General features: G+C 40.1%; 1 protein-coding gene across 2 annotated transcripts in view; it reads left to right on the top strand.

The window, feature by feature from the left end:
* LOC111231995 (ras-related protein Rab-6B) overlaps positions 1-25,738 on the top strand; it is a 51,151-nt gene that overhangs the window by 7,483 nt on the left and 17,930 nt on the right. For both annotated transcript variants that reach the window (XM_022759319.1, XM_022759318.1), the window contains exon 2: positions 16,087-16,145. In XM_022759319.1, the coding sequence (XP_022615040.1) occupies positions 16,087-16,145 (59 nt within the window). The remainder of the gene's footprint in view (positions 1-16,086; positions 16,146-25,738) is intronic.

The following is a 25,738-nucleotide window of genomic DNA, read 5'->3' as shown; positions in this document are numbered from 1 at the left end:
TTTTTAAATGAACTGTTACATTGTCTGACTTATAGCTTTCAGGAGCTGGTCTGCAGCAAAAGGAATACCAAACAGAACGATGGTAGCTCTATACATATGCTGCACAGCTGAGTGGGTGTGTTCCCAAAGGCCCATGGGAAAGCACAGCCTCACTTATACACTCTGCCCAGAATAAAACAGGACTGCAAATCTGTCTGCTGCCCAGGCAGTGATGTAGAGACACTGTCTGATTCAGTTCTGCCCACCTGCGTGCCAGCGAAAAGATATTGGAGGCAACATCTGATGACACAGTTTAAGAGCAGGAATAAAATAGCGAGGGCGGGTGCTGCTTTTACGAAATTAACTTCTTATCCTGTATCCTTCATAAAGAACAACTCAAACAATGATTCAGGAACTCTTAAAGTGCCTCGCATCATTCAGATGGAGAGACTGTTTGCAGACCATTCTTTCTAAATCGTGTGTCTTAGAAATAGATTGGGTTGCTCTTGCTTAATGCGAGATCTTTCGAAGGAGAGAGACTGAGAATGCCATTTACCAGTTGTTCACGCAGAACGGCTCTGTGAATAAAATCCCCACTGCGGAGGAAGGCTGTCATTTACCCAGCATGGGATGTGACACTCCGCTGAGTTCAGCAGGTCTCCATCAGTGTTTACCCTTTCTCCAGCTCCCCAGATGAGCCCTCATCACGGGGCAGCTTTAGCCTGAATGCCTCCTGTTATAGCCTTCACTTTACCTGCCTTAAAATCATTCACTGGGTTTTCATTTATTGATGAGGTGTGTCATCCTTTAAAAATATTAGTTAATCAGCACTGTTCTATACTGTAGCTGTGACTGTGGGGAATGTATTGTCTTAATTGAGATGCCAGTGTGAACACCATGCAGAGGGTTCTGCAGGGACGCATGGTGCAGAGGCAAAGTATTCTCCAGTTTAAAGGAGCAGTGTGTAGGATTTAGGGGGATCTATTGGCAGAAATGAAAATATAATATTCATAATTATGTTTTCAATAGTGTATAATTATCTGAAACTAAGAATTGTTGTGTCTTTTTCAGCCTAGAATCAACCCTTCATATTTACATAGGGAGCAGGCCTGTTCCACAGAGAGCCATGTTTCTACAGTAGCCCAGAATGAACAAACCAAACTGACTCTGGAGACGACCTTTTGCATTTTTACGTTTCCCGAAGGCCGCTGTAGGTTCTCCTACACACTTGGAAAGGGAGGGGTGAGCTGAGGGGTGTTCAGTTAGTTGCAATCTGCAACCTCACCGCTAAATGCCACTGAATCCTACACACTGGTCCTTTAACGTATTGGGGGGAGGGGGTTAATCTAACTTGGTGGGAAAAGAGAAGAATCGGTACCAACGGTATTGGTGCTTGCAGAGAAACAGGTGGCAGAGATGCTGTGGGGCCACAGCAGTGCAGGACAACTCTCATGCTTCTAATGTTTACTCATGATGTCAACATATTCAGGGATGGCTATTCTTAGAAGTGTTAAATTAGTTTTTGTGCTTTCTAATCAGATGCTAAATATTTCTGTCTTTCGTCAGCTCTTTTATACTGCTCATCCTTTGATGGACAGGAAGGCATCTCCAGGCCCTGTTTTTTTGTGTTTTTGTCTTTTTGTCTGTTTTCTTCCTGGAACCTGAATGGCTCTATAGAAGCTGAGTACTTTGTCCCACACATCGCTGTAGCTATGGGAGAGTTTAGCCTTGGAGCAAAAGCAAGCCTTGATCCCAAACACAATGGTCACAATGATTGTTTTGTTTCTGCCGTGACACAAAGATCTAAAGGTAAACAAGCTAGAATTTCATAATGTGATGTCAACCCTGAGTCAGCATTTCTTTGCTGGGCCAATCCTGGCCAATTCAAATGCTCAAAAGTACATTTTGTTTAGACCATTGGTTTCATGTCGATGCACAAATATGTTGCAGCTTTTCTTCAAAACCAGTCCCTGTCTGTCTCTCTGCATTTTTGCGTATTTCATATAGTTATAATTAAAAGCATAGGCCTGTTTGAGTGTCAGTTTGAGAGTGAGGGTAGCAGGAGCAGATCTATAATGATGAGTGGACCCGTTTGTTACTGTGCAGCATGGACTGTGCCTTTCATCTTGTACAAAAAACTCATGGTCTTGACGTATTGAGAAACCAGATCCTGTTTGACCAAGGCCCCTGCTATTTAATGAAGTTGTATTTTGAACTACAAAAAAAATCATTCTTTTTACTCATGTGGTTCATGTGAGCAAAAACTGATGCCAAGTCAGTCCAACCCACTGGTTTCCCAGTGCACTTGTAAACAACATATTTATTAGGCCTGGCTGTTTGCCATGGTCAAGAAAAGGGGCTTGAAGACTCCGGTGGGATGCCCAGTTTCTATTAACCATGAGAACTTGAAGGTCTAAAGACTCTTTATTTATGTACCCAGTGTAAAAATAAATGGGTTAATGCAACTTTTGTCAGCCAGTGGGTCAATGACCAAATCCATTTTTTCCTGTGATGTCCAGTGTATTTGATATGGCAATGTGAGAATCATGCTACACGTGGACTCATTATAACCATTAACTGGCACAGTCGATACTTGTTTAATCAAGGTTGATTTAAAAATCTATTAAGTATGAATTATTCTATTGATAAACTGACTACATGGTTCTACGGGTGGGTGATCTGGCCAAAAGGTCATGTGACAGTCTTCTTGCGTAGAATCATAATCCACAATCTTAATCATGATCTGCATCCTGTTTCCGCTCCGATTGTTGTGTGAAAAAAGTCCTGACTGAAAGTTGTGATTCGTGTCTTTCTGCCGCTTTGACGCATCTTCTCCGACGTTTGTCTGATCGCCACTTACTGCGGATGGACTGCAACTCCACTGTCTTGGACTGCAGCTGGTGACGGCAGTTCTTGTTCTGCTCAGGTGGAGAACTGGTACGTTGCGAGCTGCAGTTAGCGGGCTAGCTCTTTAATTTCTGGGTAGATGGAAAAACATACTGACTAAGTTTAGGTTTAGCTGAAAATGGACACTTCAGCTGTCATCTATTGACCCCTCACTGCCTGGGTGTTCAGTTCATTCAAAGTCTTTACTGGTAATGTCTGTGACTTTACTGAAACGGCGAGCGTGTGCCGGGACTCAGCTCGTGGGCTCGCGCAAAACACTTTGATCAACCCTCATGACCCCTCACACCGACGCCACAACTAGAATCTAATTCTGTGGATGAGATGGGAGACAGTCAGCAGTGATTATTGTGTTGACATTTAATATCACACACCACCTGCACTCCTGTAACTTTCACCAGCTAACAAAAAAAGAAAGAAAAAGAAATACAAAGTATTGCGGTGATGACGGTAACGAGCTGTACCCCGCGCTATGCATCACATGACCACGGTACTGCAGCTATGCTGTTATTGTTACAGCCCCAGTGACTATGATCAGAAATATCCCCCAGATAATCTCCTCTAGATTTCCTTCTGACCTCCTCTTCCCCCTCCTGTTTTCTTGACAAAGCAGTACCAGCATCTCTCCCTGAATATACACATCAATACACGGTACATCAGGCTTTCATTAACAACACGTCCCATATCCCACAAGAGGGTAAAGGGTGCCATTGCATCATCATGATCAAACCAAGCAATACAAACTAAATCTAACCTCGTTCTCACCACTACTGCACTTTGGTCAATATTAGCTCAACATATTCCTGTGCTGTCCCTTGTTGTTCCTTTAACAGCAAAGGAAATTACACCTCATGGACACCTGGATAATGAAAGTTCAGTTAATTAACAGTATAGCTCATAAATCATTAGAGTCAGTTATATTCATCACAGTCCACAGTGTTTGTCTTGGAACATTTGGAGTGAGATGACAGTTCTCTGTCATTTTCCCCTCATCTTCATTGTAAACTAACTTAACTGCACAGATTTGTCAGACATTCAGTTTTCAGTCTGTAGACAATTTACTCCCACTCACAGACATAGCCAGAGGGCTCTTTTGTCTTAAATCCATGCCTTTTCTATGAGTCATCTTGAACATACTCTTGTTCAACATGTTGTTGCAGCCCAAGTCATTACATAAACTTCATTTATCAGCGTTTAATTAGCAGAACGGACTTAATGATTTGGTGTACCAAATAGATATATGCATTATTTAGTTCTCCGTCTACGCGAAGATGGAAGATGGAAAGAGTTTGGACTGGAAATACAATGTCCATATTGAGGAATTCTTCAAGTTTTGATTAGAATTAATGAGGGTAATTGGCTCCATTTGTTGTATCAATGTTTAATTAAAAGGCCCTGATCTCTGGAGATGTTGAGGGACAACTTGACAATAGACAATCAAAACTGGACTACAAACCAATGGAAATGAATAAGTAAGTAAACATAATAAGTCTTGTGCAGATACAAGGCCTGTAATGAGGGAGCAGTGGATCTTTGATTAAGTTTTTAAATGGCACAATAACTACCATGGTTGTTTAAGATGTAATAAGATATGTTTATGTTATTTTCAGAGTTTGGCTTTATATGACCTCTAGAAATTGTATTGTGTTGGCCCATAGTTCAACTACAGTGATTATTGGCCTTGAGTGTGAAAAAAGTATTGTGGGACTCTGCTGATTGGGCAGCCTGGGATGTCAGGATGTCAGGATGTGAGGCGGAGGCTTTGTTATCATTTCAGATGAATGTGCAAAGTGTTTGTTTTGGGGAATGGAGAAATAAGGATGGAGATAATTTGATCTGGTTTCCCCCAGGAAATTGTTTAGTTAAGGTGGTAAGCCATCGAGATGTTGACCTATCCCATCCCATGACCAGTTTAATTAATAGATGGCAGCCTGGGATGACGTGTATTGGATACTTTGAACACCTGTTTGTAATGCCGGTAATGAGATTTATGTGATTTTTTGCTTTGTTAACACCGTGACTGCGAATATGAGCTGAGTGTACAATGCAATAATGATTTTTGACAGCGAGAACATGCGTAGATCTGATAATATTGTAAGTAGTACAACATACTGTATGTTTGGAGGTCTGGAAATGAAAGCGTGACCTGTTTTTCTGTGGGGATTCTGTTTTCATTTCTCCAGCCTCCAGCTGCCCTTTGCTTTGTGAGAATGGAATCTAATTTAAACATTAAAACGTCAAGTCGGTCTCTCTCAAGCCCTGTGGCCTCAAACAGCAGACATATGACTTCTATCTCTTTTCCCAAGGCAATCACAAACACCGCAAGAGTCATATATTTCAAAACTGGTGTCACACAGTGGTGGATATGTCACTATGCTCTTACTGCGTATTTGTGTGTGTATTGGTACTGCTTTTAGTAATGTCTAATGCCTCATTAGACTGTGTAAGGGCTGAAATGGCTTTCTGAGTGCTTTATGTGTGCACGGGAAACAGCCTTTGTTGAGTTTGAAAGCCTGTTCATCCATTATTCAGAGGTATTGGTAAATGGACGTGTCCTCGTAAGAGTTCATTTTGCAATTTCTCTACTGGTGCAGTCCATGTGACACATTGTAAAAACAATCAATCTTGATGCTTGATAATTGTTTAAACTTTCACAATAACTTTTATTGCAAATTTTATATCATGTCTATTTTTGTTGCTATCTGATTCAGATGAATATTTATGTATAAGGTTAATGTCATGTTTCCAGATAGAAAAGAAAAACACTTAAATGAAAATAAGTCATGTTTCCAGATAGAAAAGAAAAACCATCCATAACTTCCTTGGCTCATTTATCAGTTGGTGGTAGCCATGCTAGCAGCTCCGTGAGGCTGTCATGTCATGCTAACATGCTAACAGTGACAATGCAAAGATACTGCAGGTAAATCATCATCATTCATCATCTTAGTTTAGCATGTTAGAATGCTAACATTTACTGAATATGATCAGATCTTGTAATGTGAGGGGTTTGCAGATCCAGTCAAGGTCGGCCTGATAATGTCTAACATGTTTGATATTTAGGAGTTAAAATCAGGATGATTAGGATTATGATTACGTCAGTCCCAGAGCAGCTGGCAGTGTTGTCAAGCAACAGTAAACATTACCTTGAGGCTAATGTTGGCTAGCGTACTGCTGTTGACAGATATTAAAGCTGACAGTTAAAATCTCACCTCCACCTCCAGACAACCCGTGTTGACTGTGACTCCACAACCATTTTCTCATCCAGAGTTGTTTAGTCTTCTGCTTCTGTTTTTTTTCTCAATGCACAGTACAGTGGAAACAGCTTAAAGTCAAGGTTACAGTGATCAACAGTGATGATATGAATCAAAAAGCTTGGGACAGAATCATGCTGATACAATTTCAATAATTTGCTTATATAGTAATCAAGTAGTCTGCTCACAGTGTTCACTTTACATACATGACAACATATGGAAAAAATGTAAAACTGTTGTAGCCTGCTACTCCAAGCTGTCAGATGCGGAGGCTGTCTTCTGACTGGTTTTTGGACTGCCACAGTGTGTAATGACTGGTGTAACGTCTATCCCTGCCAGATAGTCCAACAGCAGTTCACTCTGTGTGTGTGTGTGGGTGTGTGTGTGTGTGTGTGTGTGATATCTTCACTGCTGTTGGTACATTTACAGTGTGTAATATTTTCACCCCTAACCGTTACGACTAGGCTTGGAGCATGAGAGAGCCACAGTGCAGTTTATGTTATTTTATCTTTAAATCAGTAAATAGTAAAACTGTCTGTGTCACTTTGTATTATTTCAAATGTCAGTTAGATGACAATCTGTATGAGAAATAGAGTAGAGAAAGTTAAAGAAATGTATTCTAATAATCATCTATTTTTACGGTGATCAATTTGAGCCTGACTGAAGTGATCACTATTAGCATAATAACAAGTTTCTGCACCACAGTCTCCATTTTGTTTTCACCTGCTTCTCCATGAGATAACGTGAGGTGGTGCATTGCATCCCTGATTGCTCCTTCTAATCCATCCTCTGGGGAACATGAACGTCAATGCCTAAGTTCATGGCAACCCAACCAGTAGTTGGTTGCTACCTTGAAGGGTCTATGTTTCCAGACCTCTGGGCCTGACGTGACTGAGAACAGCTTTGTTATGTTTATATTACCAGTCACTGATATCACACTTGTAACCTAGACGTAGAAAACAGTAGAAGAACAAGCTCCGAGTATACATTTAACCAAGTGAATATTGTTTTGGTGTTGTGAAGGTCAGATAGGTGTCTATGATAAAACAGGTTATATTTGTTTAAAAAAGCTTTAGCTAGCTTTCACATATGAAGTTACAACATGACAGTGACTGTTTTTATTTTAAACATAATAAAAGTGGTTTTATGTATCAACACAGATAACTCACACTCACACAGGTGTTTTCAGTTGTGGCTGATTAAACCTGGCGATAGTTGAAGGTGGGCGGGGCTATGCTGCCCTCTGCGCTAACAAGAATAGTAGAGGTGTAGTTTTTTAATTGTTAATGTCAATCAAGCGCAGTCTGTACACACCCACAGAGTCCCGAGGGGAGGTCCAATCAGGCATATTAAGTGAAAACACCTGTGTGGGTGGACCAGGGAGTTATCATCAACATGAGGTATTACAACCTTTATTAAACTTGACTCACATGAAAATGTGCTGAAAGGCTTTTGAGCAAAACTATACTGAATCTCCCATTCAGGGAGGATGTCATAATGCAGTTTACTTCGAGACAGACAACGTGCAGGCAAAGCTGGTTAGTTCTTATTTTTATTCACAGAAACTCGCACAAGTAAAGTACATAGCTGCAAATTATTTTATCAGTTTGCTGCACATGTAATTCTGGGTGTGTGATGGTGAAGTTTGCCTGTGGCAGCTTTGTGTTTAATGTCTTGAATCCCGAGAGCTCATCTTGGCTCAGTTTTGGGATTTGGTGGTATGAAAAATGCAAGATCTTGAATTTTACTCTTGTAGAAGGCACAGTGCGTCCTGGGACACGGCAACTTTTTAGACTTTTTTTCTTTCAAATGAGGAGTATGACAAGACATGTCACCATCAGATTCTCCAGCTGCTCAGTGGCCAGCATCAGGAGAGTGGTTGCACCTCCGGCTTCCTTTGTGGGTGACTTGTGTCAACCAGAATTTGTTTTTCTAATATTATATAATATAGTATTTGGTCAATTGATTCAATTTAAAATCGGATGCAAGCTAATCACTATTTTTCAACACCTCTGTACAATTGTGATTGTAAGTAATGCCTAAAAGTAAGACGACTAGAGTTTCATCTCAGAAAGATTTTTCAGCGCTCTTAGAGTGACAGTTTCTTTTTATTTGCATGTGTAATTCGTTAACTTAAGACTGAAGAAAAGTTTATTTTTAAGGCCATCTGCTGTCTGGCATTCTCCTGTTGTGTTCTTTATGCCAGCTGCTGTGACTATGAATAAGCAACTACACAGATTTAAGAGTCAATATCTCTCCCACTGGTCTGTATCTTCTCCAGATCTCTGTGCTCTTCTTCCTCAGCAAGGACAATCATAAATAACCATTTATTTTTCTCTGTTCCTGCATTCATTGATAAATATTAGATATCTGCCTCTCTCCAGCATGCTGAGCCCTCATCTCGATGTCGTGCGAAGGCAAGGCATGGCACGCACTGTTTTATTTTTATCCATCTCCCTATGAGTGGGAGCCGGGCCCATGCAGAAAACACTGCCATGCTCTGATTGGCTGCCAAGTCCTCAAGGGTATTCCATGATGCCCGCCACCAAGTGACCAGCAGGGGTTTTACCTGTCTCCTTGGCACACAGCTTCAGGGCTGCATGGACCACTTAGTTTATAATTCAGCCTTATAAAGCTCAGCAAGAAGTGGTAGGTTGACATTTATTCTACTATGTGTGCATTGCCTTGTCCATAGATGAATAGCCAGGATGTTCACATATAAATCCTTGACCTACAGCATCAGCCATAATAGCTTTTTAAGCTTGCAAAATTTTTCTGAACTTTTTTAATCAGAAAGAAACTTCCCCTTCTTAAGCTTGCCTTGGAAAAAAAAATGTTACAGTTAATTTCCCTCTCAGTGTTAAACACACATTTACACACATATAAACAAGATAAATATTATTAATGCTGAAAAGGACCAAGGTCATGTTTTTGTCATTTAAAGGTGTGTGACCTTTTCTTAATTTAAAGGAGACTTATTTCAGTCACATCAATTCAATACACTCATCTACAGTTCTCATCTCTCAGTCTCACAGGGATTTATTGATTTCGTTCTAGCATATTTGTTACACATTTGTTTTTGTTTTTTTGTCACTGATGGGTGTAGATGTGGAGGTGAGAGAATCCTTAACTAACTCCATTTTATGGTTGCATAGTGCACAAATGACAGAAGGAGGCAGACCTCAATGTGAAACCAAATGTGTAGGACTTTAAATGTGCTGTAAAATTGTATTTTGAGCTCTTCAGAGATGCTTTGATGAGGTGTCTGCTGACTGTGCTCAGCGGAGTGCTGGCGGTGAAAGTGCACGTTTTGCAGCAGCAGGTGCTCAGTTCTCTCTGGTAATTGGCCCCCATGTTGTTAACTCACTCTGCAAAGTCTTTGAAGCATCACATCGAGTATAGACTTCATTAAAACCAAGAAGAGTAATTGGAAACCCACTAGACAGGAATTCCCTTTGTTACTGTTTATTAAGGTGTCTATAAGATGGTTACTTAATTGAGAGTGTAGGTCATCAGCAGGGATGGTGTTAATGGTTGTTGAATTCCTGCACTGTGTAGAGACATGTGCATTGAGGGTCTAAATAAGAAGATTGGACTGTTTCAGTGAACAGTTTAGTTTAAGAATATAGTAAGTAAGTTAATTTAATCATATAGTAACTTGGAATTTATTTAAAGGGGTACTCCAATGATTTTACAGATAAAGCTGAGTTTACTGATCATTAGGATTTCGACTCAGCTCGTGAAATAGTTGTATAATGTCTCCTGTGGCTCTGGAGGAAGCTTTCTGAAATCTAGATAACCCTGATGATGTCATCAGGGTTGTGCCACAAAGCATAATTTGCTCGTCCATGCAATATAAGCTTGGTGATGATGTAATGACTACTCTCAGTGCTAGCTGCCGAGCTAACCATTTACTGGACTAGCGTTCATCAGTCACAATGGCTCGTGGAGTTCACTATTTTCTCTTCATTTTGGCATTTTATTCACTGTTGCACACCGTTTCTTTCAATAAAAAGTCATTGGAGGAGGAAAATATAGCTTTTCAAGCTAACAGGCTTGCTAATGGTCATGCACCAAATTCATTAGTTTGTTAGCTTTGCTCATTTGCTAACAAAGACAGTAACTTAACACAGTTTATTAAAAACACGTATTTGTACCATCCACGACTCCAGTCTCATAACTGTCTGCAAAACTATTGCTGTTTTTTGGAACTTTTTTAACTCGATCGCAGGAGATTAAAGAAAAGTGGAGAGTGTAATACAAGCTAAAGACCTACCATAGACTCCACTATCTCGGACTCTCCGTCTCCTTAAAGGTCATCATGGTCTAGATGGCTTGCTGTTGACCAGTGGTGCAAGACTTCAGATATTTGACAGAAAACGTTATGAACTGGGAAAGTGTAATTTAAAGGATAAGGGCATTTTGCATTGCATTGTGGGAAATGTATGTGCCAATGTTTTTGTAGCTTGACCGTTTAAAAAAAAAAAAATGTCTCAGTATAGTACAATCTGTGCAATTCCAAATTACTGAAGAAACAACAAAATAGTATGGCTTTGGGAAACATTAACTAGTTCCAATGCAGCAATAACACAATCAGGAGAAGTTGTACGAGTCTTGAACAGATGTCTGCTCACATTAGACGCTCCCATCGGATGGTGCTGTCTATTTCCATGCCAGCATGTGGACTTCATCTTACTGCAAGTCTAAGTGGAAGATGATGTCGTCAAGTTCACATACAATGCTGCACAACGACGTTAAAGATTTAAATGCTTTATGTAACCTCATGAATTCCTCCTCTCTAACCCCAGCTGCAGCTACGTAACAGAGAGGACTAACCCCTCCTAAAAAAAAATCACAACAAAAAAAAACTGTTCCAAAAGGGTATGATGTAGGTTTGCAGCATATTTACTTTCAGATCTCCCTTTTGAGTCCAGTAGTAGATCAGGACTTGAACGGGATGCTATTAAAACAAGCCCACTGGGTCTTTATTAACGTAGGTCAGCTTGGCTGGTGAAAGCCACATGGAGGTGATTTGGGTGAATTAGGCTGCTGTTGTCAGAGGACATGTTGTGAGCAGCGCACAGCTATGTCCTGTTATTAACATGGCCATTTGCACAAGAGGAACCTGTGCACTTTATCTGCTTTAATTAGTTTGTCACGGTAATCAATAGGCGGCCAAAATGTCAAGATGAGACATTTGCACAGACAGGCCTGGAGTCAGTGGGAGAAGTCATCAAACACTCAAACACAAACTGGGCTCGAACAATAAATGTTGTGTCATTGCTTTCACACAGAGGGGAATACCATCTTGTATGTTCTTTCTCCTCGAGTCAATTATTGGACATAAATGTCATATCTATGACAAAACCAAAACGGTCTCATTAAAACTGTGGCATTAATCCGTTTTTTAACGCTTGTTTCTCATTACATGATTAATTTTGTTTAAGGTGTGTTACTAGCCTGTAGCTAGACAGTTTAAATTATAGTTGAACCTGTTATAGTTCACTGTTACCCTGCCTTTTGGAAATTAATAAGCTACAGTTTTCTCTGTGAACCCACTGCCCTGCGAGAACACACCTGCGTTACGACCTGCATGAAAAGAGATTATTGCTATCTGTACCGCTGGTGTGGATTTTACTTTTATGTTTGACTAAAGCTACTAATCATTTGAATCCCATCATAATCTCTAAAATAGCTTTGAGTGTTAATGGCAGAGAGGATGAAAAGCTTATGAGGGGGAAATGCTCAGAAAAGCAGAGCTAATTCTGAAATGTAATCGAAAATCTGCCTTGTTAATCACTTCTTTTTAGCCTAACGGAAAATTCACTAAATTATTGCAGCCATGTAGCTAAGCTTCCTGCTTCCACCCCAGTAATTAAATTCACACAACAGACCTGGAGTTATATCTGAAGATACTGACGAAAATTAAATAACACACTCAGTTCAGCCTTATGAGATTAGGAGAGTCCTGTAGGTTGGATCGGGATGTGTTTTGTTTCCCTGTAGCGCTCTGGTCTGATGTTGTGATCATGTAATTCAATGTCCATCATTATACTGTTATGTACAATACATCCAAGCAAAATCAAAGAGTGCGGTGACAGACCATTCATCTCTTGAGAGGGAATTTCAGTGTCTCCTCATATTTTGTTCGCACTGCACTCTCCCAGATACTACTTGAGTTAGAGGAAGAAAAAAAGGACGAGCTGTCTGTCCCTGAGTTTTGAAGCTTTCAGCAGTGACTGTGCGGAGCAGAGAGTGCTGTGTCATGTTGCTTAGTGGTCGAGGACGATGAGTCAGCAGCGAGGATGTTGGATCAGACTCTCCATCCTAATGTTCTGCTCTCTCATACTGATGTGAAGAGGCTGCAGCTATTGATAATTCTCATTGATTAATTAGTGTCTGAAAGTAGCAGAAAAGGCCTAATTACATTTAACAAGGACTCAAGGTGATGTTTTCAAATTGCTTGTTTTTGTCTGACCAACAGTCTGAAATTCAAAAGGACAGAGATAGATAAAAGCAGGCTTCTGAAAGCTGAAATGAGTGAATTTGTTGAAAACTCTGACTGTTTAAGTATTTCATGTTTCATTGTTGCTGTATGGCAGGATAGAGCTAGTTAGCCCTGGTATTGGAATACAGTATTTTTAAGAGGAAAACCTAATATCAGGCTGTTCTTTCTTTATAACATAAAACTGTTCAGGTGTTCGCTATAGATAAATGAATTATTTGAACATACAATGCAAAGATTAGCCTCATGCTTTATTGTTAGAATGATTTGACTTAACTTTAGCAAAGTCATCTTGGCTAAATTTCTACACAATCTCATAAAGCATTTGGTTGGACTACCGTGCATGTGTCAATCCTGAATGGAGATTTATGTAACGTAACCTGTGACCTCACATAGAAATGTAGTTAGCTAACAACATGCTAACTTTAGGCCCTGGAAGAAGCACTAGGTCACTGCAGGTAAATAGTTAGCCAGGCATGCTATTGAGAGTAGACAAACACACTTGTTGATCCATTTCTTACACTTTTGCTCTCGTGTTTTTTGGAAAAGTGAAAATTGATTAAACATAAGACACCACCCATCATACGCTTACATTGCCAATTACTGCTTTTACCACGGCTCCATGCGCACACAATCTGATTTCAGTAGATGAGTCACGATGGAGTTTTAATTTCAATTTCAAGTGAAGAAGTAAAATGTGTTAAATTCACGAGTAAAAAAGGAGGACAGGTCTGGAGCTGAGTAAACTAGATGATGTATCAATAAATTAGCATGTGGTCATTAGCATAATCAGTAGCTGCTCATCAGATCCTGCCTCGCAGATATGGAAACCAAGTGAGGGCACGGATACGTGTAATTAGTCGGCCTGATTAAAACTCTTTATGTAAACAATTGCACCTGAGTGCCCATTCGTTGAGCTGTGAATTTAAGGCAGACTATGTTTACTGAGTGAGTCTCTGCCTGCAAATTTGAAGTGCTCAGTTTCAGTGCATTTCTTCCACATGAATAATGAATTGAAATATCACAAATATTAAAAAACAACAAATCTGGAATGACAGCAGCACAGACAGATGTCTGCATGTTGCACAGGCGTATAGATAATTTAGGTCTGTTAGTCAAGAGTCAATAAGATGAAATGTGGTAGTCAGCGATATGCAGAGTCTGTCAAGTGTGGACTGGCTGATTGGACCGAACCGTAGCACTTTGGATGTGTTCCACTGGAATTAGGGGGATCTAAGACAGCGGCTTTCAGCCAACCATCTGCACTCATGCTAAATGGATATACAAAGAGGATGTGATTGATTCCTTCTGGCCTCCTCATTTGCTTTGCTTCAATCCTCCTCATTAATAAAATCACAAAAAAAAAAAAATCTGCAAACCATATACACCATCTATCAATAAGTCAACCATGTCTAACCAGCCTTCTTTTCTTTAAGTGATTAATTCTGGTATAATATGCCTCATGCTACTAAAATGATGGATTGATTATTGAATTGATATGAAATTAAGTGACATTTTTCCAGTCATTTGTCAGTCACATACCATAACATGCCCCAATAATGATCCTTGTCAGTCGAGTATCATTTTTCCACAGAGAAAAATGGCTGGGTACATTTAGGTTCACAGGATCTAACATTTTAGTTACCAGATTAATAGCAATGGCTTATCTGAGCAAAAATGCAGGAACCAAACACCACAATCTTTTCTTTTTTTTAGGGTTTATATTGTACTTTTGGATCCTGTTAGTTTGTGTCCGCCTTTTCTCTCAAGATTTTATTGTCTTTCTTTTTAATCTTTGGCTAAATCTGCATTTAAATTACTTGTCATCTTCTCATTATGTATCAACTGTAACAACAGAGAGTGTGGAACAGTAACACATACCTTTTGTATACAAGTTGGTCCTATATTTATTTTACTAAGGAGGCATTAAGAATTAGGATGAATCACTAGTTATTTCGCCACAACTTGATATTGATTATTGCTAATGTTCCTTGGAATAAATGAATTGCAGTTTTGTGCCCACATACATATTTTCCCTTATTCCACTGCACTGCAACAAAAATAGAGAGTGTGCAGTCTAAGATTACTATAAGTTATTATTTGCAATGCACAGGCATTGATCACGGCAATCAATATTGTTGGAGCTAAACAATGCTCAAAAATTATAATTGAGACTGTGTCTAAATGAGCATGGATTGCTGATTCTTATCAATAATTGCACCTCGCTGCAACACTTGAAAATTCTTTTTAAACATGGTAAACATATTATTTTGCTTCAGGGTGGAATACAGATTCATATTTACTCTCCCATGTTTAGACCCGTGATGCAGATTATTTGTTCTGGATATTGAACTTGTAAAAAGAAAAAATTAAAGTGTCTGAAAACTTCCAACCTTAAAAGGTCCCATATTGTATTAAGTGGTTTTCATGTATTTGTTTTTTTTTTTATTATAAAGAAGGTCTAGGTTTTATATTAATACTGTGAAAGTTTTAAAGCGCTCAGTCCACAGAGAAATGCACTCAGCTTATATTCAGAAACTGAGCCTTAAAATGAGCTGTCAGGACTTTTGTAACTTTGTGATGTCACAACAAAGCAGTCATCGCTCTCAGCCACGCCCAAAGCCCCGCCCATCTGGACCATGCAATCTTGCAGGATTTGGTTTCGCTGAGTGTTTTACCTGAAATCTGCTATATTTTTATTCAATCCCTCGGAAAACAGTCAGCCAATCAGAAGAAAGGCTCAGTGCCTCCTCTCGTCTGATTGGCTCACCGACCTGTTGTTACTAGAGCTCCAGAGAGAAGCCTGAGAGAGGAGATGTAAAACTACACTGAGATGTTTTTTGGTTCTTAAAACCACAAATATATCTTCTCATGGATCAACACTTCAATTAAAATACTGAGATATCCAAAACTCTATTTCCATGTAAAACTGTATCACCCCCAGTAAGAAGATGATTGAGAAAATTGGTTTCCAGTGCCTTTTAAAAGCAACCAGATAGATTTTTATTAGACTTAATTCATCGCTTTTTGGCTTGGCATCCTATGCAAATGACAGACGGCTGTAAGTGTCAGTAAAACCTGTCGAAAGCTCTCAGGTGAGCCTGTTTTCAGCTGGAGTAGTCGACTTTTTCCTCACGTTTCCTATTGCTCTTTGGGATCTCATCTCTCTATCCTCCCCATTTAATATATTAAAAGGGAAATGTTGGTGTTTTGGGAACTCATAATACTGGTTGCAGCAGCCCTGTAATTACATCTGAACCTGATGCCACTGCATGACCTCCTGGTCACCCCCAGGCACACTAATGAGCTCCCTGGGCAGCAGTGACAGCCATAGCAGAAACCCGTAACCACCGATCCCGCTGTTAGGTTGATTGAGTGTCTGAATGTAAGAGGACGAGGCCTCTTCTTCTCTCATTTAATACATTCTGTCTTTTTCTTCTCTTGCAGTTGGAAAGACGTCTCTGATCACACGGTTCATGTATGACAGCTTTGACAACACATATCAGGTAGGTGCTGCTGCAGGCAGCGAATATTCTGTCTCGAATGATCGATTTTGTCTCTGTTGATCAGTCACGCTGTGCTGTCTGCCTTTCAACTGTACATACATTAAATTAATAAACTCCACCTACACAAATATGGCCCAGGTAAAATTAGTTACTAGCATGTTAATCAAGGAAATTAATTCACAAAAAATATTTATTTGTGTGTGTGTGTGTGTGTGTGTGTGTGAAACAAGGAAGTTAAAGCCCACATGGATATTAAAACAGACACGTTTGAACTGAACCACATCAAGAGCACCGTGGGCCCTCGGGCGATGACTATTTCTAACCCTGTTCTCCACAGCAGCCTAATCTCACTCGTCATCCTAAAAACAGAATATTGCTTATGCAGCTACAGTACTCTCTGCAAGCATCTGCAGACACGTAAAAGACCTTTAAATAAACCTGCTTTATAAGCAGAAAGTATCTATTTCTATAGTAATAAAAAAGGAATTAAAAATAAACCTCACAAAGCTGTTCCGCCCTCTCTCATCATATTGTGTACAGTGTGTGTACAGTGTGTGTACAGTGTGTGTACAGTGTGTGTGTGTGTGTCTTTTAGCTCACCCAGGCTCTTTATTGAGGGAGTGCACATTATTATGAGCCTGTGCAATGTGTGACAAAACATAAGCAGATTAGCCTTAGAAACACTGTAATACCATCAGTGTATAAGACGACTGAATGTGAAGGAAAGCTAAGAGGTAACTTTTGTTTTCGCTAAATTTCAAGTACGACATACAACTTCATTTATCATCTACTGATAATAGTGATGGTAAACTTAAAACTAATTCAAGTGCACAAACCATCACGTGGAGCTACTCTAGAAGTGCTTTCTAGAAGTAAGGCTGCAGCTAATGATTATTTTCATTATCGATTAATCTGATAATTAATCTGACTCGATTCATTAAATTTGTACAATTGGTAAAGGTGATGTCATTAAATGTTTTGGTCCACCAACAGTGTAAAACCCAAAGATCAGTTCAGCAACAGCAAAGTCCTTTCAATTTAGAGGCTGGAACACATGTCAAATGTTTGGTATTTCTTTTCGATCGATTATCAAAATTGTTGTTGATTGATTTTCTGTATCGAATAACTGATTAAGTGATAAATCGTTGCAGTTGTAGCCGGAAGACTTTTAACATTCCACATGGCTCTACAGCTTTAATTTCAGAGGCAGTTTGCTTTCTAATAAAAACGTATATTTCTATTTAATTGCTGTTTAATGAGACAGACATGTTTCACATCGCATTTACATATTGTTTGTCTGGAGGTTTGGTGGAAAAATACTCTTCTCTACAAGGAATACAGGATACACTGGCAGCTCATAGTGTGGTGAAAAGTGACATTGTAGTTGGTTATTGTTTAATGGGTGATATAAATAATGTATACAGTCAGACAGATGACACTGTTTTTACAGTGAATGATGTCTGTTTGACTAAAACCTTAATCCACTGTGCAGTATCTTTTTTTTTTTTAATCTCTATTTTAATTTGAGCAGTAGTTTATTTAAAAACATCAGTGAGTCTGAGAAATGATTTCCTTCAGGTATAAAACTGGCCAGCATTCCCTCTACAAGGCCAGTAGAGTTAATAATGTTCTTCCTCCTGGTCCTCAGACTACAGACCTGTAGCCTCATTCCCTTAAGATCAAATGTTAATGTGGCCCTGCCTTTAAATTATGTAATGTGGTCTTTAAAGATCACCTCAGCTGTTGATCTAAGCTGTGCCTCCTATTTCCTCACCGCCTCCATCTAAGTTGACTTTCTTGCCCTCTACAGTATAATCACTTTCAATTAAAACTGGCTCTATCACCAGGAATAGAAGTTTATTAAAATAATACTGTGACACTTTGGGAAATATGCATGTTTGCTTTCTGTTTGAGAGTCAGATAAGAAGAGAGATAACACTTTCTCTGACCAGTATCCTCCTGGACTCTCCAACGGTTTCCAACAAATAGTCCGCCACAGTAAAACAGCATATTGCTGTTTTTACAGGTTTTTCTCGCTGTAAGAAGTTTCTTGGTTTTTACTCGTTAAGTGATCAGCTGCTGCCGAGTTGGAGTTGGTGTCTACTGCTTGTGTTCACCTCACACCTGCAATTTAGCAAATATTTGACCAGTTTCACAACATAACGTATACAGCGTTAAAGACTGGAGGAGTTGGAAGAAACAAGAGACTTTCCATAACTCAGCTTTACTCTGCTGTTACGTTAATTGGATAGTGTTGTCTCCCAACTGCTGCTAGCTTAGCCAGGTTTGTATTTAGCCTGGTGGCTAGGCTAGCCCGCCTCTTTTACTGAGCTTTTAAATTTTTAAGTGTAGATATTATCCCTGAGGTGCCTGAGGGACACTTTTAAATGAGCTTTACTCACCCGCTCCAGACATTCTTGTTCCTTTGAGAAACTGGAGGCTCACTGCTAGTCTCGTCTCGTTGCATCTGCTCAAACAGGAAAAGAACCAAGCAACTATTTTTTCCAATTTTGCCCATTATACAGCTTTTAATTCTCCCTGACACAACTCAGCACGACCTTCTCCACACTTCCTGTTCCATTCCTGTTGCGACCAGTAACAGAAGGATAAGGTGTTCAGCAAGTCATCTCCCTCCCCGTATGGTCACACCATCTAATCTAATTCACATTCTCTGCCGGCCTATTTCTCCTGCACAGCCCAATCCCAAAGTGCCGAATATAATCAAGGCAGGGTTGCTCAATGTAAGATCTCTGCTAAATAGATCATTTGCGTGTAATGATTTTCATAATAAGCTAGACATTATTATGATAACTGATAATCGTGGGTGCCACCTGAAGATGTTACTCCTGCCCCTTCATGACTCTCTGTTTGGACTCTTGGTTCTAATTTCCTGTTGGACTTGGAAATGATTTACCTTCTGTGTCTCACAGCGGTTTCACTTCCTGTCTTTGTTTTCTTTTCCTTCCTTTGTGATCGTCTGCCCCACCCTAATGTGTTTCACCTGTGTCCAATCATCCCAGCGACCCGTGTGTATTTAGCGCTCTCTGTTGTCTTTGTCAGTTTGTCTGTTGAGTTTCCCTGGTATTTCCAAGTGCTTCTTGTTTATTTTCCCCCGGGTGTTTTCCTAGATATTCTTGCTTTGTTCCTGGTAATTTACCCTTGTGCACTTCGTGTGAAGAAGCTTTATGTTTTCTTCCTGTTCACTTGCCTGACTTCTCTTCGACTCGTCTTCATGGTTATCAGCTCATCTGCCCGTGAGCAATATTTCTTCATTAAAGTACTCAAACTGAACCGTTCCAGCCTCCGAGTCTGCATTTGGGTCCTGGAAAAACCTTCCTGAATGACACTCTAATGGAAGCCTCTCCTCCTGGCTGCTCATTATTTCACCAACCAAGATCTTTGTGAAGAAGAGGAGTGGTAGCTGCCTTTTCTAATGATATAAATCTCTCTCGTATCAATTTGCTCTTCCATTTTTATTTAAGGGAGACACCCTGTGTCTGTGCCTCCTACTTTATAGACCACTCCAATCCTTGTTTGGCTTCATAGATGAATTCTCACAGTTCCTGTCAATAATCCTGCCCAGATATAACTGATTTTTAATGCTAGGTGATTTCAACATTCATGTCTGCTGCACCTCTAACTGTGTTTTTTAATCTCTCTCTCACAGACTGGACCATACTCTCGATCTTGTTTTTTATCTTATGTTCTTACATTGTCTGACTTTATGTTTTTGATCTTTGTATTTCTGATCACTATTGTATATATTTTAATTTGGTTTTACCTCCCTCCTTTTAGCAGCTTCTGTACACAGTTACAGTACACAGGTCTAGAGTTTTTAATTCTGCCTCTGGCGACAGTTTTAGTAAAGCTTTTAACACTACACCCCTGTGAATTAGATCCGCTATTATCAGTGGATGAGCAGCTATTAAATTTCAGTATTATCTGCAGTTCCATCCTTGATGAAATTGCTCCATTTAAGAACAGAGAAACTAAACCCATGTCCCAGATGAAGACATTCGCACTCCAAAAAAAGGAAAGATGTCGGAAAGCAGAGCGTCGGTAGAAATCCTCTCTAAGCTCCGCGGCCACTATGCTGACCTTAAGGCTCCGAAGCTCTTTAACGCTGAGGTTGAAAACTTCAGACATGCCAACTTTTCCAATCTCATTGAATATTTCAAATCCCATGGTGCTTTGTGATGCTCCCCCTGTCCCGTCTCTAGACGATGAAACCTGCAATGAGTTTTTAAACTGTTTTATTACAAAAATCTCTCATTTGCCAGAGTGTTATTGAACAAAATGAACCCCTCCTTTATTCCTTTAGACATTCTCCCCTTTTTTGACTTTTTAAAAAAAATCTTTTTAACAGTTTTGAAATTTTAAGCATAATTTATCTGTTCATAACATTCATAACATTTTGATTTGCTCCCTTTATTACTGTGTGTGGCTATTTCAAAAAGAAACCCAGGCTCAACCCAAAAGATTTTTAACAATTTTAGACCTTTCTCCAAACTTTCTTTTCTTAGCCAAAGTTGATATTTGAACCTTTTTCCGATCAGCCTTTATAGAGTCCACGCAGTACAGAAACCGCCCTTCTTAAAAGGTCATGATTGACTTTGGTTTTAGCTGCTGACTTCTGCTTACACTCGTCCTTTCTTCTTTGCACTGGCTGCCTGTTAGTTTTTAGATTTAAAAATTCCCACTTATCACTTTTAAAGCCGTGGATGGTTCTGACCTTCTAACTCCCCATGTGCCGTCAAGGCCCTGAGGTCCAGTAATGCCGCTCACCTGGTGGTCCCTAAATCCAGACTGAAAAACAAAGGTGACAGAGCATTTCCCATCAGGGACCCCAGACTCAACAAACAACCTCCCAGAGGAAATTAGGATGGTTAAATCTATCTCTTCATTTAAATCTCTTTTTAAAACACACTTTTATAGTCTGGCCTTCCTATGATCCTCTGTGTGTATGTTTTATTGCTGCTGCTATCGTTCTTATTGTTTGTTTGTTTACTTTTATGATTAATATCTTCATGATTGGCTCATGTTTTGTTGCTTTTACTGATAACTTCACGTTTGTAAGTTTTTCTTTGGTATAAAAATGATCCAGTCATAGTTTTCTATAGGTCCGTGGGTACATTGCAAACAGGAACTGCTAACAACTATATAATGCCTATAATGCACGGATAGTAAATGTGACACGATCATTTCCTGCATAATTTTCAGAGTGTAGCACCGTCCTCAGCACCGTTACCTGGAGTGCACGTGGGCGTCTGTTGTTGCCTGCAGTCTGTCTCACTCCAAGGCCGCTGCTCTAACTCCCAACATGAATGCAGCTGGGTAAATTACGGTTTCGAAAATCTCAACAGTTGTCAAACTCGGTACTAAGTGCATTCTGAGGAGCATTTAGGGGGCAGGGGCATGGTTCTCTATAGACAAATGGCCTCTCCTCACCCTTACTTTTTTAGCCGTGACCTCCCATTTTACGTGGGGAGGCAGCAGATGCCAGACAGATAGCATCTGCTTATTTAATAATGTTCCCATATGCTGTTTAATGTCAGCCTCTGCCTCACACTATTGTAATGGCCTGTGCCTACAAACGATAACAGCAGCCAGGGAGGGGTATGAAAATCAGATCATTAGTTTATTTGTGTGTAAAACAAAACCATTTACATCCATTGAGTTCACAAAACAGCCTTGTCATCCCCTTCTTACAGTCATATTGCTTTTATTTTACAGATAGTGGATCAATGATTTTGTTATGGGTGCCGTAACCTCTGCCTTGTAGCTATAGATCAAAGACAAAGCTCAGTCTCTCCTAACTGTGTGTGTTTTATCCTGTGTGTGTGTGTGTGTGTGTGTGTGTGTGTGTGTGTGTGTGTGTGTGTGTGTGTGTGTGTGTGTGTGTGTGTGTGTGTGTGTGTGTGTGTTTCCCCCTTCTTCCCTGTGTCTTTTCCTTCCTGGCGCAGTGACAGGTAGGGCTGTAAATGATTTCGCAGTCTTTTTCTAGCTCAACTCCCGAGACCTTTTTGAGTATTAATTAAAATGCTGCATGCATTTGCTCGGTTTGAGTGTTTATGCTGTCGCTCAGAGGGGAGGCTGGGTTTGCCCAGCGAGGGTGGAAAGATGCTATGAATGCGAGCCTGCGGGAGACGTGTCTTGATGAGAAGATTCATGAGAAGTTATTCAGGCTCACAGATCACCACGTTTATTTTCTTTAGTTTTCATGTAAGTCCAGCTTTTAGATTTGAGCTGATCCAGTTCAATCCTTAGAGGGAAGAATAGGAGTCTATTTAGAGAACCAGGGCCATCGGAAAGATGAAACCGAGCATGGCAGTGGCTTTAGTCAGCAGGAGGATGTGAGTGAGGTGAGCCAGATTTGCTGCCTCTAAAGCAGCAGAGTCCCATCAAGCAGCCACCCAGCCGAGAGAGACACAGGCAGGCGTCCTCACTGCCTGGCAGCACATGCTAAAGGGCTCAGAGGCCTCCAGAGGCAGAGTGCTTTTGTCAGCTGCGGTGGAGCTGTCAGTCAGGCCTGGCCACCAGGCTGTGACCGCATCTGTCTGCTCTGCCCAAATACTCAGATATTTAGCGTAGCGACCGGTGAATCTGACTTTTAGGACGCTTCAGAAATGTACAAAATGTCACACTTTGTGACTTGAAGCAGAAGATGACCCATTAAATGTGATCAGCTTTGTATTTCAGCTGAATTTTCCAGTATACTGCACTTGAAAATGGTTTAGTTTGCAAATAATATTCCACATTATCTCCAGTATTTAGAACTATTTGAGAAAACAGGATAGAGATGAAACAATTGATATATTGGAAAATTAATCGACAACTATGTCGATAATCGATCAAGTCATTTTCTAGCATAAATAGCGTTTAGATTTGCGTCTTTCTGTTATGTGATTGTTAATTGAATATAAAGTTTTTAAATTGAAGATGTTACCTTGGAGGCGTGGGGGTTTTTTTTTTTTCAGATTTTTTGTTTTATATGCTACATGATTTATCAAAAACTCTCAATATATAATCAATAAAGGAAGATAATTATTAGTTGCAGCTCTTGTGTTACCACTTCCAACTCCAAATTAATGTTGTATCGGGGTAAAAATCTACTGAATTAAACAGACTAATCATGACTGCGCTGCCACTACCCATTAGAGTGGTTACAAATCCAGCATGGTGTAACTGCCTGCTGTGTGAAGAAGCAGGCGTGATTTATATACTGATCTATTTCCTCTTGTGCTGGCAGTAGACTTCAAATGAATGAGATTTGGTGTGTTCACAAACTGCTGTTAAATACGGCACTGTGAGCAAATGCCAGTATGCTCACTGTGCTTCAAGGTCTGTTGGTTTAACGGCGTCCCTGCCAGATGGAGGACCTTGAAAGTCCTGATGGGAGCAGTGGTGGTGGAAGAAATATTTAGATTCTCTGCTTACACAAAAAGCAGAAACCACCACAATGGGGGAAAAAAAAAAAAAAAAAAAATCGTCAAAAACGTGACAAGATATAAAGTCTTGTGTTCATTAATTATGTGCAGCGATTAAAGCTCGGTCACAAGACCAACACTCTGTATACTCATGACCTCGTCTAAGCATCTCTGAGATGATGAAGGCCTGTGGAGTGCTCTCAGGCAGCAGTAGTGAGTACGGGTTATGCAGCTTTGTTTGTCAGTTTGCAGCTCTGTCTCAGTTTGCCTTTTTTGTTTGGACTTATTGGACTGATTCATTTCCTGTTTTTATTTTGTAGCTTCCTTATGTATACACTGTGTTTTTACTTCCCATCTCTGTGTCTTCGTGTTTCCCTCCTTGTTGATTGTCTGCCCCGCCCTCATGTGTTTCACCTGTGTTCAATCACCCTTGCCTCCCTGGTGTGTATTTGGTCTCTGTGCTCCCACTTGTCTTTGTCAGTCCGTCTGTTGTCCTACTAAATCCAGGTTTGCTCCCATTTCCCTCTGTGAAGTTTCTGTTCGTCGTTTTGTTGTCTGGATTTGGGTTCAGCATTTCAAGCCCACAGCTGTTTCCTGTTAAAAGCTCTAAAGACCCAATGTACTGTATCTTTCCTGCCCCGTAATGGAATGAAAAAATATCTTAAGATGGCTGTATTCAAGTGAAAAATGCATTTATAAAGTAAAATCAGTGAAATCTCTCAGATGTGTTTGAAGCAGAATGGCCACGAGAGTCATGGTCTGTCTTCTAACAATGTGCGCTGGTTAAAAATTTAAAAGAAATATTAATAATTTCTAATGATCTAATCTGTTCATGTTATAGCTGTCTGTGTGGGACTCTATATTTAAAACTGGGTACAGCACCTCTGCCAGCCCCCAAGAAAAGCCTCTGCCACATCTCTCAGCTTTCAACTTCATTCAAGCTCCAATGTCAATAATATAACTGCAAATCAGCAAATCTTTATGTTTACTCAATTGAACCAAAGGGGTAATTCTGGTGATGGTATGACATGTGAAATAAGTGTCTGTTTTGATGCTGATACAACCAGAAAATACATTTTTATTTCATTGACTATAATCTTGTATCCAGCACTTTATAATTTGAATTCTTTGAGCGGCTTTACTTTCATCCTAACTGCGCTTGATCTGACTGAGTGTAAACGAAGAGTATAAATGACGTCCTGTCTTCATGCCAGACTCTCTGAGTTAGTTCACTGTGGTAGCTGGCATCGCCAAGGAAACGAGTGCGTGATCAAGCTGCTGATGCCCAGCTCTGTCAAAGTGGGCAGCGGGCACCCTGCTGGACTGCCAGCCTAATATAGACAAACACAACAGATACACCAACTTGCCTAATCAAAGGACGGGTACAAGTGTATAAAATGTGTCGTGGTGCAAATGATACACAGTCTAAGAAAAAAGTGCTGGAGGGAAGCTGCATCCTCTAGTCTGCAGACTAGTAATTCCCTGTCAGACCTGTCATCCATTTACAGTAGGGGCTCCAGCTGGCCGGTGCTGGAGTTTACAGGCTAAGGTCACATAGGCTATAACCATACAGCTGGGGACTGCTGCATAATCCCGGGTCAGTCCTACACAAGCTACCGTCGAGCCCTTTAAACCCCCGCCCCCTCACACACACACACACACACACACACACTGAGAACCCAAACATCTGGATGCACCACATGAAAGGGTCACAAACCACATCTGCCTTGGTCAGCTGTCAAGGAAAGTCTCTCATTCAAAACTCTTCTGTTTCCCACAATGCATCTTTTGTTCTTAAAATTATTTAATGTGCATGCTGTCTAATATAATATAGAAGATTTACAACAGATGGTCCATGTCTGCAAAACACTAATAGAATAGCCACTGTTTATAATGAATTTCATAATGATGATATTAATGTTTTAAAAAGGCAGTGTATTGTTTATTGAAAAGAAGCCATCTTTGTAATTGTGAGATCTGAAACGTCATTGTTACATGTCCAAAACTGAACAGTTCTGGCTTCAAAATCCAGTAAAACAAACAAACCCAGATCTGCAGTTTAACTTCCATTTCTAGGTTTTGGTTTGTCCGAGCCAGAGCACCTGATGATATCATGGCAGGCTGCAAAGCTGAGAGCTGTAGGCTTGGCTGCAGAAAGGAAACATC

The sequence above is a fragment of the Seriola dumerili genome, unplaced genomic scaffold, assembly GCF_002260705.1.
Source record: "Seriola dumerili isolate Sdu_G_001 unplaced genomic scaffold, Sdu_1.0 BDQW01000321.1, whole genome shotgun sequence".
Lineage (NCBI taxonomy): Eukaryota > Metazoa > Chordata > Actinopteri > Carangiformes > Carangidae > Seriola > Seriola dumerili.
This window is presented reverse-complemented; position numbering and strand designations above follow the sequence as displayed.